Source organism: Saccostrea echinata, unplaced genomic scaffold (genome assembly GCF_033153115.1).
Source record: "Saccostrea echinata isolate AGI-Se365-2 ecotype Australia unplaced genomic scaffold, CSIRO_AGI_Sech_v1 ptg000054l, whole genome shotgun sequence".
Taxonomy (NCBI): Eukaryota; Metazoa; Mollusca; class Bivalvia; order Ostreida; family Ostreidae; genus Saccostrea; species Saccostrea echinata.
This window is the reverse complement of record NW_026889803.1, coordinates 50,643,265-50,659,640: the sequence shown is the minus strand read 5'-3', so window position 1 is coordinate 50,659,640 and position 16,376 is coordinate 50,643,265. Positions and strand designations below refer to the sequence as shown.

Below are 16,376 nucleotides of genomic sequence, written 5' to 3'. Positions count from 1 at the left end.
TACTAAAAAAAAAAAGATTAATGATATTTGAAACTTGATATTTGGCAAACATCCTATTCTCTGCAACTTCAGCCAAACATTCTATTCTCTGCAACTTTTATGTACTGAGTGGTGCAATCAATGACTACATGTATTAGAGACTGTTTTGAACATAGAAGTGAATTACCGGTACTCAATACTAAATAAAAAACAAGTATTAGCTTTCCTAAAAAGCTTGTCTGACTTGAACAAATTTATTTTTATGTGAAGAATCAAGAAAAGTTAAATCCTGCATGTGTAAGCAACATGACTCTGAGTCATGAAATGAATTCTTTTGCTAAGAAACAAGAAAAGTTCAATTCAGTGGCTTCTATGTACACTGTTTTACTTGTAATTTCGTTTTTTTTTTATGGACGTAGGAAGCGGGAGGAGGGGGGGGGGGGTGCCCCACAATAATTTTGTCGATTATACATAGCTATTTTATGCTTGTGTCCCCTAAATTATGTAAATATTAATTTCTGATAACTTTTTTATGTTCTATAAGAATTTTTTTCTTGATAGTGTCCATCCTAAACTGAAAATTTCTGAAATTTCTTTTAACGGGCCTGTTCATGGATACAAAGATATAACCAGTGGCTTTGAAAGAAAAAGTTACAACACATTAAAATCTAAACATCAATTGGTGAACAATTTTAACTAAGAGATTATTTTTTTAAATAAACGTGTTACAAATGAGCTAACATCTTTGCATTTAAGCAAAAGAATATTCAACATCGGAGTATCCTTCCATTTGATATTTTTTTTAACTATGAATAAATCAAACGTCTGCAAGTTATGAATATGTGTTGATTTATAAAAATTCTAAAGGTAGAGAGACTTGGTATGCATTGAAAATAAACAGCCATTAGTTAATCTGATAAAGATAATGGACAAGTGTTTGACCTGACCAGCTTTATTCCTTCTGTTTTGCTGGACATGAATAATGCATTCGAGAATGGCCAAATGTTATGTAACCTGTATAATGTGATAATAATGACATCAGGTCCAGTGCTCTGGCTTGTTTGGGTGTTCAGCATGTTTCCTTCACTCCTCATGCTCTCCAATTGATATTTAAGATAGTATGAAGTTTCTAAGATCAAGTTATCACACAAATTCTGTTGAACGACTTGACCAGCAAGCCTTGGCTAAATCTAGTACTGTCTGACGCCATGACGTCAGACAATTACATAAACAATGTCTAATGATGTTCAGTGGGCCTTTTCCAATTATTGTAAATGTGTTTGTGCAAATAAATATTTGTATTATAATGATAAGAGAATTGTTAACAGATGCTATTAACACAAAATTTAGATGTTTATAATATTTCTATTACTTTTTTTTTTTTTGGATGGGAGGAGGAGGTGGGCTAAAATAAGAAAACAAATCCAACTTTTCAACTCCCCCCCCCCCCCCAAACTTCCTATACCCTAATGTGAAGAGTATGGAAAACAACACCCTGGTTAATTTTAAAATGCGAAACTCTTCTTTGAAGTGTATCAAAATCTTTATTGGTGATACAACCCTGATTTTGATCAGATATGTATATTAAATACATAAAAACAATAATCTAAAGTTTTATCTCTAATCTGTACTACTTCCATGTACACATAAAGAAATCGATTGCACAATACCTGAACTGGCAAATAAAAATAAATTATGTCACATGATCACTGAACACAGGTGGGTATATATACAGGTCATTATCATATGTATAGGAGCATCTCCTCATTTATTTAAAAAAAAAAAAAAAAAAAAATGTATGTAGCTGTATCAATAAAACAATTCTGAATTCATCTATATGTGTAAATCTGTGTGGTCATTGAAATTAAATCTGCAATATGTACATGTGAGTTGAGGATCACGGCTTATTTCCAATGAAAATAATTTTTCAATAATTTTCAGCTATGGCACCTGCAACTTAGGAGACTGTGAGTGTAGCATGTCTACATCGAATATAAAATGAATAAAAAATGCACATCTCAAAACCAAGAATGGAACCAGTTCATCCACTTTTAGATAATAGTCAAGCTGACAAGCACGTGTTTGTATAAGAACAAAAAGTTGGAGATGTCTTTGTTTTTGTAGCAGTCTAAAGTTCTGAATTGACACTGTAGGCACTAGACGTGGAGTAATTAGATCCAGCGCTCGAGGTGCTACTGATAGAAGTCATTGAATCCTGACGTTGAGTGTTCTTCAGGATCCCTCTCTTTGGGCTGGCAAACCTCTGTCTCTCCGATTTACTACAAAACATTACAACAAAATTTATATATCAGAAAGTTAACTATCCTTTTGCTTATAAGTCCCAAAAGGTGATTAATAAAGCTAAATTTACAGTGCATAGGGAGCACTTTGGGGGTTCCTTAGTACTGCATGTTGAATTATCTTAATTAATATTACACAGTCATGAAATGGGTGGACAAACATTTGTTTGTAATGACTTGATCAGACTGAACTCTCTCACCTGGCTCTGTTCTCCTTGTCACTGATGCCGTCGTTTCCCTGTAGACAGATCATCTGTGTACTATTACCAGTGTTTGTGGACACGTATACTCCTCCCGTCTTAATGGAATTCCCCAGCAAACGCGGGCAGTAGATATCCAGGCAGGTCTGCTTACCTCTGTATTTTAGAGAAATATACTTTACTTAACACAGACATTTCCATTTGCTCTGTAATACTAACTAAACATGTAGTTGTAAATTTGATTGTTATGTTATTAACTGTTTTGTCAGCATGTATCATGTATGAATGACAATTTGAATTTCAAAAATCTTCAAGTAAATCCTTAACATAGCTAAAGCATGAATACGGCACAGAAAAAATATAATTTGGAGCATAACCAACAAGCATAATTTCCGGAGGTCAATCCATAAGCCTTATAATGAAATTAAAATCTGAGACAAATATGGAATTTCCATAATAGTAAACAGCTCTGGTGTTTACATGAAAAAAGAACTGTGCTTTCACTTCATTTACCCAATGGCAGTCTTTAAATATTTTACATTTGAAGTATTCTGAAACAAATAAATTAGCTGAAATATTGTATACTGTATATTACAGTGCTGAAGAAGTCTACCTTGTTTGCATTTTGTTGGCAGGAATAGTTATGGCTTGAATGCTGTTGAAATACACCACATAAAGGAATGGCTCGCTGTATGCTGTACATGTTAAAAAAAAAAAAAGAAAGAAAGAAAACATAGTCTTAGATGCTTGCATTTTCATGAAAACAAAACTTTATTTGTAAATTTTCAATACATCTGGATAATCCAATTAACATAAATTAATAACTTACCAAATGCTAGAGGGAGACAACTCCACTTCATGTCTTTTGGTCTGCTTCTCTTTCCATTGCAGTCCACAAAGAAACCATACTCTAGAAAGGAAAACATATGCATAAACTCTGAACTCTAAGAGAATATGAATAAATGATTTTATTCTAGTCAAGTTAACAAACAAGAGGCCCAAGGGCCTTAACGGTCACCTGAGTATAATACAACAATTCAGAAGTTAAATACACTGATAGATGAAGCTTTGTTGCCCTAAAGCAAGAGAAGTAGGAAGATCAGGATCAACAAAATAATTAGTCTAGTATTCAGTATCAACTCATAACTTAAGTTCTAATCTGTCCCCCACTGAACACTATCACCATGCAGACTATTAACAAACTATTAGTGCTTCTGTACTATTTTTAAACCCATATTAAGACCTCTAGCATTGACCTCTCTTACGGTCTTTGAAGAACTTTTAATAAGATAAGTTATTTTTGTCTCATTTTCATTTATCTATTACTTACAGGTCTACCTGATTATTAAAACTAAGAAAATACTTTTTGAATTATATGATAAACATTCTTGCATAACTATCTTATTCTATTAACCTTTCAAATACATTATTTACAGTGATTAATTATCAAAGGTGAACAGAAAAGGGGAATAACTTCTCTCAGTAGAATACAAATTAATAGAGCCCTGCCCAGGACTAGAATGCTTAGACAAATGGTCCAGATGTTCAAAAATCTGGTAGAAATACGCTTACTTATATCATTTAAACTTTTACTCTGTTTTCTTCCGATATGCCCAGAAGCAGAGAAGAATTTCACAGGTACAATGCATTTTCACTACAGATTCAACAAAGCCTTATCCTAACACCAGAACCCAAGACCAATGGTCAAGAAATTTACAAATTTGGAAGAGTTACCCTCATCATCATAACTATGGACTTCGAAGTATTAACACTTTTCCACTATATTATCAAAAGCCCCCCCCCCCCCCCCCCACATTATGCCAGAACCCCTGACCCTAGGACCACAAGATTTAAAAATTCTGTTCGAAGCTCCCATTTTCATCATAGCTAAGCAATTTATTTATCAGCTCAACGCTAAGGAGCAGACAGGATTAATTACTGATTAATTAATAGTATTAATGCTTTTTCACTATATAATCAATAGAGCCCCCCCCCCCCTTCCTCAAGAACCCCAAAAACTGAGGCCATATATTTAAAAATTTTGGAAGAGGCATCCTTGCCTATCATAATCATGCACTTAGTTTGTTTAAATAATCTCCAGTAGCAGAGAAGAAGATTTTCGAAGAATCAATGTATTTTCACTATATAATCAATAGAGCCCCGCCCTAACACCAGAACCCCTGACCATGGGGCCATGAAATTCACAATTTTTGAAAAGGCATCCTTATGCATCATAACCATGCACTTTGTTTATTTAAATAATACCCAGGAGCAGAGAAGAAGATTTTCAAAGAATTAATGCATTTTCACTATATAATCAATAGAACCCCGCCCTAACACCAGAACCCCTGACCCTGGGGCCATGAAATTCACAATTTTTGAAAAGGCATCCTTATGCATCATAACCATGCACTTTGTTTATTTAAATAATACCCAGGAGCAGAGAAGAAGATTTTCAAAGAATTAATGCATTTTCACTATATAATCCCCGCCCTAACATCAGAATCCCTGACCCAGGGGCGATGGCTTTCACAATTCTGGAAGAGGCCCACCTCCTCATCATAACTATGTACTTAGTCTATCACCTTAATGCCCAGGAGCAGAGGAGAAGATTTTCAGAAAATTAATGCATTTTCACTATATAGTCAATAGAGCCCCGCCCTAACACCAAAACCCCTGACCCTGGGGCCATGAATATCACAATTTTGGAAGAGGCATTCTTGCTCATCATAACTATGTACTTAGTTATTTATTTAATACCCAGGAGCAGAGAAGAAGATTTTCAAAGAATTAATGCATTTTCATTATATAATCAATAGAGCCCTGCCCTTACACCAGAACCCCTGACCCTGGGGTCATGAATTTCAAATTTTTGGAAGAGGCACTCTTGCTCTTCATAACTATGTACTTAGTTACTTTATTTAAAACCCAGGAGCAGAGAAGATTTTCAAAGAAATAATGCACTTTCACTATATGATGTATATAGCCCCACCCTGGGGCCAGAACCCCTGATCCTGGGGCCATGAATTTCACAATTTTGGAAGAGGCATTCTTGCTCATCATAACTATGTACTTAGTTACTTTATTTAATACCCAGGAGCAGAGAAGAAGATTTTCAAAGAATTAATGCATTTTCACAATATAATCAATAGAGCCCCACCCTAACACCAGAACCCCTGACCCTGGGGCCATGAATTTCACAATTTAAGGAAGAGGCACTCTTGCTCATCATAACTATGTACTTAGTTACTTTATTTAATACCCAGGAGCAGAGAAGAAGATTTTCAAAGAAATAATGCACTTTCACTATATGATCTATATAGCCCCACCGTGGGGCCAGAACCCCTGACCCTGGGGCCATGAATTTCACAACTTCGGAAGAGGCATTCTTGCTCATCATAACTATGTACTTAGTTACTTTATTTAATACCCAGGAGCACAGAAGAAGATTCTCAAAGAATTAATGCATTTTCACTATATAATCAATAGAGCCCCACCCTAACACCAGAACCCCTGACCCTGGGGCCATGAATTTCACAATTTTGGAAGAGGCATTCTTGCACTTCATAACTATGTACTTAGTTACTTTATTTAATACCCAGGAGCAAAGAAGAAGATTTTCAAAGAAATAATGCACTTTCACTATATGATCTATAAAGCCCCACCCTGGGGCCAGAACCCCTGACCCTGGGGCCATGAATTTCACAATTTTGGTAGAGGGCTCAATGCTTGTTACAATGATGCCAACAGTTTGACTGCTTGATGTCCTGGAGTAAAGAAGAAGATTTTTAAAGATTGCATTTTTTTTGGTGGTTTTAGCCCCACCCCTCAGGCCCCAGGGGGGCAGGGACCATGAAATTCACAATTTTTGTTCCCCTTCACCTATAGATGCTATATGCCAAATTTGGTTGAAATTGGTTAAGCGGTTTCAGAGAAGAAGCTAAAAATGTTCAAATGTTAACACACGACGCACACCGACGGACGAGAACGGATAGCAATAGGTCACCTGAGTGACTCAGGTGACCTAAAGACAAGTTTCAAAGACAAGCTGATAAAAAAAAAACGCCAGCATAAAACATTACCGTGAAAACAGAGTAGGAATTCCGTGGGGAGTCCCTCTGGTGTGACATCCACAACAGCTAAGGGAAAACTGTTGTGAATGGCTGCTCCAAAGGCAGCAAAGGCCAAAGAGTTATCTCTCTTGTCAACAAACTCTGGAGAATATAGTTTATTAAGATCTCTTTATATTGTAAATGTATACAGAGGACACACAATAAAATCCATGATAATATCTTTGAAACTAAGCATTCTTTCTACTTAATATATTCAATACATTTTTACATTAATTTTTTTTATTACAAAACAAGCATGCCAGTCTAGTGAAATAACCTGTGAGGGAGGGATGATCTAGGCTAAACTTGTAGAACTTCTCTGTTCCTACAATGGCAAAGTCATCAGCAAGACAAACACAGCTACAGGGTTCCTGTGTCTTCAACTCCTGCAACAAAAGACATGACATTATATACTATACTAGCAAATTAATATTACATGTACAAGTACATGTAAATCCACTGAAGGATATTACCTACAATGCATTATTAACATACAGTTATGAACATGTACTCACACTCTACTCATTTATACAATAGACTGACCTTTCTGATACAGAATTCTTTGAGCTCAGTGTTGTATTTCATCACAGTGATTCTGTCATCAAATCCTGCCACTAGATAGAGACTTTCGTACACACGCTTGACCTCCAGCACTGTACAGCCTACCAGGGACGGAATCTTGTCGTTAGGAACGTGTTCGGTCTCATCACTGGTGGCCTGATTCAGGCGTGCCTTGATGGCCTCACGGTGAATGTACACCACATGGCGGTCCTGGCCTGATATAAAATAATAAACATGTATCTCACTGTAAATATTTAATGAAATTCTGGAATATTGTATATGAAAACATTTTTATTTCAACAAAACTTTACATGTATTTTAAAAATTAAATGCATGGACATTGGAATAATTTTCAAAGTTAACTATTACAGTGTTCAGATGCTGTTTTCGCTATTCTAACCTGTAATACAGATGACCCAGCCTAATCCTGAGGCGTACACCATGTGATGTATGCTCTTAAGACCACAAAGTTTTGTCACCAGGGTATGCTGGCCTTTGTGAATGTTGACAGCAAACAGACCTTCATCTGCTCCCAGTAACAACATCTGTAATTAAACACATCAATTCACAATAAAAAAAAAACTGTAATGAAAGATTTTGTTTTAGCTCTACATTTTCACTACATTAATCTCTTGATAGACCCTTCAGATTATTATATGAATAACTGATCATATACAACATACATAAATAAGATTTCTATTATGTGTAATGATTCAGCATTCAAAGAATATTTAATGCTAGATAATTCTGTGATTACGCACATGATTGGAGACAACAAGAGTGCAGTTTAGTTCCAGCCTTCGGTCTCCCTTCAACTCTAAAACACGGAATTCCTGTAATTTCTATCAAAAGAAAAACAAGTTCTTTAGATACATGTATATAGTAAAAGATTGGTATCTAAGAAATTAAATACACTACTAAATAGTTAATACATTAAAGATCTAAGAAAGCTCACCGTTCGTTTGAATGTAGCATCAACACGCTGGAGGCTTCTGACCGCTGCTTCAAGGGAGGCAACCCACTTCTGTTTATCTGGGAAAGTGACTGCCATAAGATACAACTCCCTGTTAAGTAGAAAAATCAAGAAGTACAGAAACAAGACATGTACACATATTTGATTAACATGACAAATCATCTATCCAGATATTAAGAATTTTTATCGCAAATCTCGCTTGAAAGTAAACACTATGACTGATGTAGCAATGCGCTGAGTGATGACACTGTTGCATTTGACATGAAGAATTTTAATCACAGGTTACATTCTATAAAACATGTATTTCAATTGGGACCTGCCCACTCTTGTGTGGTATCCATGAGTAATTATTAAATGGAAAGCGTACCTAAGAAAATGTCTACCCTATCTAGTGGCAAAGCCATGGTAGAAGGTTGTAAAGTACACATACGGTAAACTATTTAAAAAAACAACATAGTCCCAAGTGTATTTACAAGTATTATACTGGGTTGGCATACCCGAGAAAATTGAAAACTCAGGTATTATTGAAAAGCATGCCATGGCATTTGTTATTGAAGAAAATATTATTCATAGTGTTATACAATGCATGAAAATGCGAAACATTAGAATAATTCAAAAGATTTTAGCCACAAATGTGAAAAACACCATAAAACTGTTACTGCATACCCATTTTACTGACATGGAAATACACTGTAAACATGTGACCAGGAAATCGAGATCCTTGTGTTTTTCAGCACAATTTTTACAGCGAATTCTTATTATCTATACTAAGTATAAATTTAAGAATTCTTAATACTATAGATGGAGTACTGATGAAGATTGGGAAAAAAAGCCATATTTTTCCATTGCAGAAATATGCCCAGCAGATTTGCCAGACCATTGTACAGTTTACCAACACTCAGAATCATTTAACAAGGTGTGCATCGACTTACTTGTTCACCAATAGTCAACAAGTTTTCAGCAAATGCACTTGAGTATATGGGTGGACCAATAAAAATGCACCTGTCAGATTCTCTGTTGCATTTCCCAAATGTAATTCAGAGAGATTCAATAGTGTCATCACTGAAGACATGACTTTTTCGGTTGTAGTGTATACTTTCAAGCGAGATTTGTGATCATTTTACAAATGTAATTCAGTTAAAATCCAACCTTCGTGGCCAGCATGTGGTTAGAGGTTCGTGTTCTACTTTCAGGACATATGGTAGATCTGTACTGGCTGTGTTTGGGAGCTCAGCAGAGCTGATGGCACTATGGACAGTCACGTCAGTCTCAGCAGGATTAAGATCAAACGTGTCAATAGGGTTAGCGTCCGACTCCTCCCGGTACATCAACAGGATGTTGTTCTCCAGACTACACCACCTCTTCTCCCACCCAGGCTTGCCAGTTCTAGTCATTCAAAATATATTTGAATTTACATATACACTGTACTTGTACATCAAACATAAAGTACACCAAAGTACACATATTTTAATATTTCATTGGTCAGCATTTTCTAAATTTAATACTGGTATTTGAAGTACATGAGTCTCTTGGAATAAAATTTACATTACAGTTTGTTGTCAGTCTTATTAAAAAAACATGAAGAATCTGAAAAATACCTTGGTACTTTAAGCCATCCTTTTATTTTGATTTGGTTGGTATCTTTCAGGGTGAAGTTTTTGCTGTTTCGTTCAATATTGTTCATGATGGAGGTAAAATAGTGGATGTAATCTGTAGGAAGTCCACAAGTTGATGGCGCAGATGAGGTACATTTAGTGTGACAAGTCATCAGGCAGGCTGGGGAAATAAGGAGTATCAACTTAATACAGTACTACCAAGGAAACGAAATTTATTGAAAAAATATGAATCAATTCAAAGTCAACAATTCTCCTTGAGAGAAATGACAAATATACTCAGTTCAACAACAAGACCAGTAAATATATGAAATACGTCCATACTCTGACATTTGGAGGCCTTCTTGACAAATGGAACACTTCCCAGGCAAACTCCACACTTCGTGGCTCGGGTGTTTAGTCCTGTTACAAACCGATGTGGAATATTGTGATGCATCCTAAGGGGAGGGATCTCCTGGGTCTCTATGTTGTAACGCTGGGCCCTGGGGGTCAGGATTGCACTTGGAACACTCTTCAAAGGAGTTCTACAAGCCACAGCTGCTTTATCATGAGGAGTAAGGGCCCCATCAACCCTCTCTTTCAGAGGGCCTTTTAAATGCAACACTACAAAAATAAATGAAATCTTTACATGCATGGAATTTCATTTGATTATAACTTCAAAATTTTGAATACCTTTACTCTTTAAATTGCAACACAACATAAAGACAGAAAATCCTTACACATGTATACATTGTGGAATTTTCAAAACATGATTTCCTCTAATATTTAAATAGGTTAAATTTTGTGGATAAACTGAAAGAAAATATTCCTTTACATTCTTGAGCTTGGCTGTAGTTTTCCTGTCTTAGTTTGTCCATCTGCTCCGTCAGTTTGACGTTCCTCTTACGTTCCAGTTCTAGAGAGTTCTGTAGATCTTCCATGGCTGGGAAATGTACCTTTCCAAAGTTAAATGATTTTCTGCCTTTCTTTGCTGACTGTAAAAAGTAACAAGATTAACGCCATAAAAATTAATTCAATATATGTATTGAAGATCAGAATTAGATCTATTTTACAAATTGAAATTGTCTTTTAAACCAAATATAAAGATTTAAGTAGAGATACCATAAACAAATTAATTTTCATGTGCGAGAAATATCTTAGAGTTTCGCAACGTTATTCTATTTGCAAATTTTCTCATCTTGAGTCAATTATTCAGTTGTGCACATATATACAGCATATCTTCCACATCATAAAATTAAAACTTGCAGGTGGACATCAGACAAAATTGTGGAAAAAGTTGTCGCAAATATTATTTGATTTACAGTATTATAAATCTAAAAGAAAAACAAGAGTGGTTCATTTTCCAATTAAAGCTTACAGAACAAAACAGAGAGAGAGAGAATTTTATTCAAGTACCACACCCATAACTCTGAAGTGTTTGAATCAGACAATAGGCTATAAAAGTTCTAAAATCCTAATATTAAGCATGTTCAACCATGCTGTTAATGCACTTAGTGTATGTCTGGTATTTATTTTATGGTTACATTGTATAAGGAATGTCTATAAGTAACTAAAAACGGCATGCTAAAATAAAAGAGAAACAAGATTACATTTTCATGCAGGAAGAAATACTTGTAGGTTATACAGTACATGCAAAAAAGAAAAAAAAAATTAAACACAAGTGAAAGTTGAAACAAGGCAGCAGCTAAAATCAACAACAGCAGCATCACATTGCAGTGTGCGATGAAGACGTCTACCTTCTTTTTCTTGCTGTTGTTCTCCTCATACAGAGCCTGGAGATAATCTATCAACTTCATCTGTTGACCAATAGTGCTCTCAAATTTGTACTTCTCCAGGAAATGTAAACCCTTCAAAATGACACGTTGAGTCAGCAAAACAAACCTAACAACCCAGAACCTCCACCACCAAAGAGGGATATCCAGGTACAATTCCACCGTATTGATGATATGACTTTACAATATTTAAAGCAAAGCAAAACCCTCCACCAGCCCGCTTACTGTTTATATGCAAGTACAAAGGTTATAATTTTATGTTCATTATACAAAACATTGTAGAAATTCTTACTTGTAGAGCCTCAGCAAAGTTTTCCAGATCCACCTTTTCTCCAAAGATCATCTCAAACTTATCCATAGCCTCCCCAAGACTTTGCTTCAGCTTCAGATTCTTAGACCTCAAATCCTGAATTTCTGTTATCTTGGTAGATATCTGATTTATGACAAAAATTTTTGGTGTTTTAAAATTATTAACAACAAAGTGTACCAGTACATGCAAGTTTAAACTGCTTGGATATGATTGTCTTCTGATTGTATAGTTTTTATTCTGTACATGTTCATTTCTAATAAAATATTCTGAGTTTTGTGGTCAGAGCTTTAGTATAGTTGTATTTGGTACAGGTACATTGGTAACATGATACATTTCGAATATTGTGGAAGATATTTTTCTGAGTTGACTAGATATACATGTACCCCTCTTGTAGTCTGTACTTCTGTAAACTGACTAGTTAGTCTGTACATTAGTAAGATGACTAAAATCCTCTTTTAGTCTGCACTTCTGTAAACTGACTAGTCTTATCTCCTCTATAGTCAGTACATTAATAAATGACTGGACTTAACTCCTTTTTTAGTTTGCACTTTTGTAAACTCATTAGACTAATCTTCCCTCAAAGTCTGTATTTTTGTAAACTGACTAGACTTAACCACTTTTAGACTATCCTTTTGTAAGATGACTAGACTTGCCTCCTCTTTTAGTCTGTACCTTTGTAAGATGACTATACTTACCTCCTCTTTAAGTCTGTACTTTTCCTCACTGTCAGCATCCATATTTTTGGTCTGGGACTCCAGCATGACCTGGAATTTTGATATCCTGCTCTCCAATTCTGTCACCTTCAATATAAATGAATAAAATGAACATTCAATGTCATATATACCAAATCAAGTTTACCATTTACTGCACCCTTTTTAAAAAATCTAAGTTTATCATTTACTGCCACCTTAATAAAATCACCATTCACTGACATCAATTGCAGTGACCACGTTAAATGTTACCTGTAACCTCCACCTGTCCACTTCTTTCTGGGATTCCCATTCCTTCACCTTCAGAGCCTCTATTTCAGATTTCAGGGAAGCTTTCTCAGATTGTGAATCCTTCTTCATTTGATTCAGCTTCTCATTGGCAATTTGTCTGTAACAAAAATGTAGTTTGTTATGCATCCTTTTTAATGACTAGAAATATGGTTCATCCAATTCCATTTATTTATATTATTAAAATCTTTACTTGGCCTGTTGAAGTTCCTGTAGCTTCTGACTTGTTCCTTCTATCTCCATCTCCCTCTCATCCACAGCAGACTCAAACTTTTTCCTGTTGAAAAAAGGGATTACATATTCAACATTCTACTAAGCAACACATGTACTGTGAATATCTGCCACATAAGACAGTTATTGACCCCTTACTTTATGTCATCCCAGTCTGCCTGTTGTTTCTCGTACTCCTCTATCAGCGTCTCGTAATCTTTGATTTGATCCTCAAGGTCAGTTACCACTCCCTTCAGAACGTCTGCTTTCTGTGAATTTAAAGGTAATCATTGACAGGTACATGTACGATGTATTAATACAGCACTACAATGAATGAGCCACATGTATCAACATTTCGTAGTCTTGATTCTAAGATACATGTACTTTCTCAAATGTCACAAGGTTAAAATATTTGAAGATTAAAAAACTGTCCACTACAAGTAACTGACCTTTTTCTCCAGTTCACATTGCTGCTGGCTGTGCATAAGTTTCTCCTCAATGTTTTGTTTTTCTAATACTGCCGTTCCCTTCTCCTTCAACAGATTCCCTATCCTTTCCTCCATTTCCTATTACACAATCAGAAAAATAAGATTTGCTTTCTAAATTCCTCTCAAAAAAACTGTTACCATAAAACCTAATTCACATGTACTTATCAACTGAAAATGCTGAAATTCACATTTCTAAAGGATTTTATTGTTATATACCTTTTGCTTTAGTTCAAGGTTTTGTCTCTCCATCAGAACTGTGTTCATGTCATGTTCCAAATGAAGGGAGCCTTGGGCTTTGTGCAGCTTCATCTTAAGATCTCGTATCTCCTGGTTGAACTTGTCTCTCATACTTTGTTCCTGTCTTTGCATGGCTGACACCAAGGAGCGTGCTTCACTCAAAGCCAGATTGGACTCTTGAAGCTCCTTCTTCAGCTCTGATATGTTGTCATTTGTCTGCTCTTTTTCCTTGATAATATACATGTATCATATAAAGGTCTATATTCATTGTTATACAACACTATGTCTATTGTAGCTCTATCGATACCTATACAACCATTACTTCTCTGTATCAGGTGTATGTGTACTTTCTTGGTATTTTCCCTTACCTTATTGAGTTTTTCCTCTAGATGCTGTACATCCTTTTTGTTATGGGAGGCCTTTTGCTGGTTCTCTGCTAGTTCCCGCTGCAGTTCCTGAATTTTAACCTCTGATGACCTCCTGGCTAATTTTAATGTGTCAAGCTCCTGATTGACAACATTCAACTTTTCCAGCTTTCTCTTACCATCGGCCACTTGACTTTCTAAGTCTTTAATCTGTAAACACATTTAACAATATAAATGACAAATACATGTACAAAAGTTCAGGTGAGGAACTCAAACCACAATCATTTATTGGGAATAAACAATATTGTACCTTTATTTCTAGTTCCTCTGTCCTCTTTTTCTGCATCTCCACCTTGCTCTGTAGGAGTTTGTTTTCTTGTCGTAAATCCTCAGCGTCCTCGATCTTGTTCCAGCGTTTGGCAGACAGTATTTTCTGTTCTTCTAACTCCTGTTCTACACCTTGAAGCTTCACATTTAGCGCCTCACATTCCCTCCTCAGTTTCTTCTCAGATTCCTGCTTCTCACTCTCTAGATCTGTCAATCTGGACTTGAGCTGGTCTTTTTCATCCTTCAGTGTCAAGTTCTCTTCCTTGAGCCCTGTGATTTCAGTGAGGTCCTTTTCAACCTTCTCCAACTCTTTCTTAGTGGAAGTCAGAGCCTCTTCCAGTCTTTCTTTCTCCTCCTTCAATTCACGGATTTCCTTCAAGGAGTCAAACTTTTCACTGGTCAGTTTATCAACCTTCTGCTGAAGTTGTAGTAGTTTTTGGTTGTTGTTTTCCAAGGTGTTTCTGAGGTCTTTTATCTCATTGTCTCTTGATGGAGTAAGTCTAAGCTTTTCCATTTCAACATTCACAGCAGTAAGCTTGCTCTTAAGTTCTTCATTTTCTTTTTTCTCAGCTTTCAAATTCTCCTCCTGCAACTTTTCCCTAAAATTCAAGTACAAAAATTCTCCTTTTAATTCTTCTTTAGATAAGCTGTATATTGCACATATATGTTTATCTGAAAAAGATTTTTCATAGCATTCATGCCATTCAACATCAGAGACTTCCTAAGAACCTAAATCCCTCTCTTCAGGGATGAAATTTTCTGATCCCTAACCTGATTTTTTGAGCCTCCCTGGACTTAAGCCTGACTTGAATTTCCCGATCCCTGCTGGCCGACAGCTGCCGTTCAACCCTCTCCAGCTTGGCAGTCAATCGGTTGATTTTCTGTATAATTTGATCATTCACCTATTATCAAACATATTGAGAAAGAAGGGATGAAAGCACACACCCATGCACTATAGTGAACTACAAGCAGTGAAAGAAAGGCTAGCTGTGATGCAAGAAAATCAGTAAATGAGTAATGTAAGATCACTTTAAGGAAAGTAGGTACAACATTCAGACAGAGATTCAAGGAATAAGATTGGAACATAATGTAATTCTACAAGGTAAAAAGCAAAGCAAAGAAAACTAGTATCAGAAAAATACATGTAAATTCTTTTAAAAAATTAAGTCACCTTCATGCACACAACAGAGGACATTAATTCAAAAGAAACTAAAATTTGAGTTACATATCTATGCAAAAGTAGAAGTCAAAAGAAGGCAGACAACACGGAGTTAGTACCATAGAGGTACTTTATTCCGTGTGGGATTAATTTATGCTATGTACGGGGTCACAATTCTTCAACAGAAATTTGTGACAGCATACTTAAGGACATGTAATGACAATCTAAGAAATCTATGTAGTTTTCTACCAGTGTATTGAACAAAAACTGTGATGCTGCAGAATTATGACCCCGTGGAAAAAAAGTACCTTTACAGTAATTGCCAACAGCAAGTGGAAGGGTTAAGGTGGGAAGGGGAGAGGGTTACATACATTATAAAAAAAAATCATTGCAATTATTATGATCTGAAAAATTGCAGCTAATATTTAATGAAATTCAAATTCACAGAACTGAACTGTAAAATACACTAAATGTAAACATAAACAATACAAGACTTACTCTTTTGTTGTCCATTTGTTTACATTTATAATCATCAAGCTCAGTCTGAACAGAAAGTTTGTCCTTCATCATCTTCCTCTTGTCATCTCTAAGCATCTCTACTTCAATCTCTAACTCCTGTAAAAATACAAATACATGTATAAATTAATTTAAAACATTTAATATCAATTAAGGAAGTCCTTTCTTAGCATCTCTACTTCAATCTCTAACTCCTGTAAAAATACAAATACATGTATAAATTAATTTAAAACATTTGATATCAATTAAGTAAGTC

General features: G+C 35.5%; 1 protein-coding gene across 1 annotated transcript in view; it reads right to left on the bottom strand.

Moving 5' to 3' along the window:
- Positions 1-16,376, bottom strand: part of LOC133205300 (citron rho-interacting kinase-like) — a 42,056-nt gene that overhangs the window by 10,423 nt on the left and 15,257 nt on the right. The window contains exons 18-44 of the mRNA XM_061341080.1: positions 16,103-16,219; positions 15,217-15,347; positions 14,429-15,044; positions 14,122-14,328; positions 13,733-13,981; positions 13,478-13,594; positions 13,188-13,297; positions 13,012-13,095; positions 12,783-12,918; positions 12,516-12,620; positions 11,803-11,943; positions 11,475-11,585; positions 10,553-10,712; positions 10,063-10,341; positions 9,724-9,901; positions 9,275-9,511; positions 8,108-8,216; positions 7,914-7,994; positions 7,553-7,697; positions 7,135-7,367; positions 6,869-6,977; positions 6,562-6,693; positions 3,309-3,389; positions 3,093-3,174; positions 2,480-2,635; positions 2,128-2,258; positions 79-88 (exon numbers count right to left, since the gene is read on the bottom strand). Coding sequence (XP_061197064.1) covers positions 79-88; positions 2,128-2,258; positions 2,480-2,635; positions 3,093-3,174; positions 3,309-3,389; positions 6,562-6,693; positions 6,869-6,977; positions 7,135-7,367; positions 7,553-7,697; positions 7,914-7,994; positions 8,108-8,216; positions 9,275-9,511; positions 9,724-9,901; positions 10,063-10,341; positions 10,553-10,712; positions 11,475-11,585; positions 11,803-11,943; positions 12,516-12,620; positions 12,783-12,918; positions 13,012-13,095; positions 13,188-13,297; positions 13,478-13,594; positions 13,733-13,981; positions 14,122-14,328; positions 14,429-15,044; positions 15,217-15,347; positions 16,103-16,219 — 4,247 coding nt within the window. The remainder of the gene's footprint in view (positions 1-78; positions 89-2,127; positions 2,259-2,479; positions 2,636-3,092; positions 3,175-3,308; positions 3,390-6,561; positions 6,694-6,868; positions 6,978-7,134; positions 7,368-7,552; positions 7,698-7,913; positions 7,995-8,107; positions 8,217-9,274; positions 9,512-9,723; positions 9,902-10,062; positions 10,342-10,552; positions 10,713-11,474; positions 11,586-11,802; positions 11,944-12,515; positions 12,621-12,782; positions 12,919-13,011; positions 13,096-13,187; positions 13,298-13,477; positions 13,595-13,732; positions 13,982-14,121; positions 14,329-14,428; positions 15,045-15,216; positions 15,348-16,102; positions 16,220-16,376) is intronic.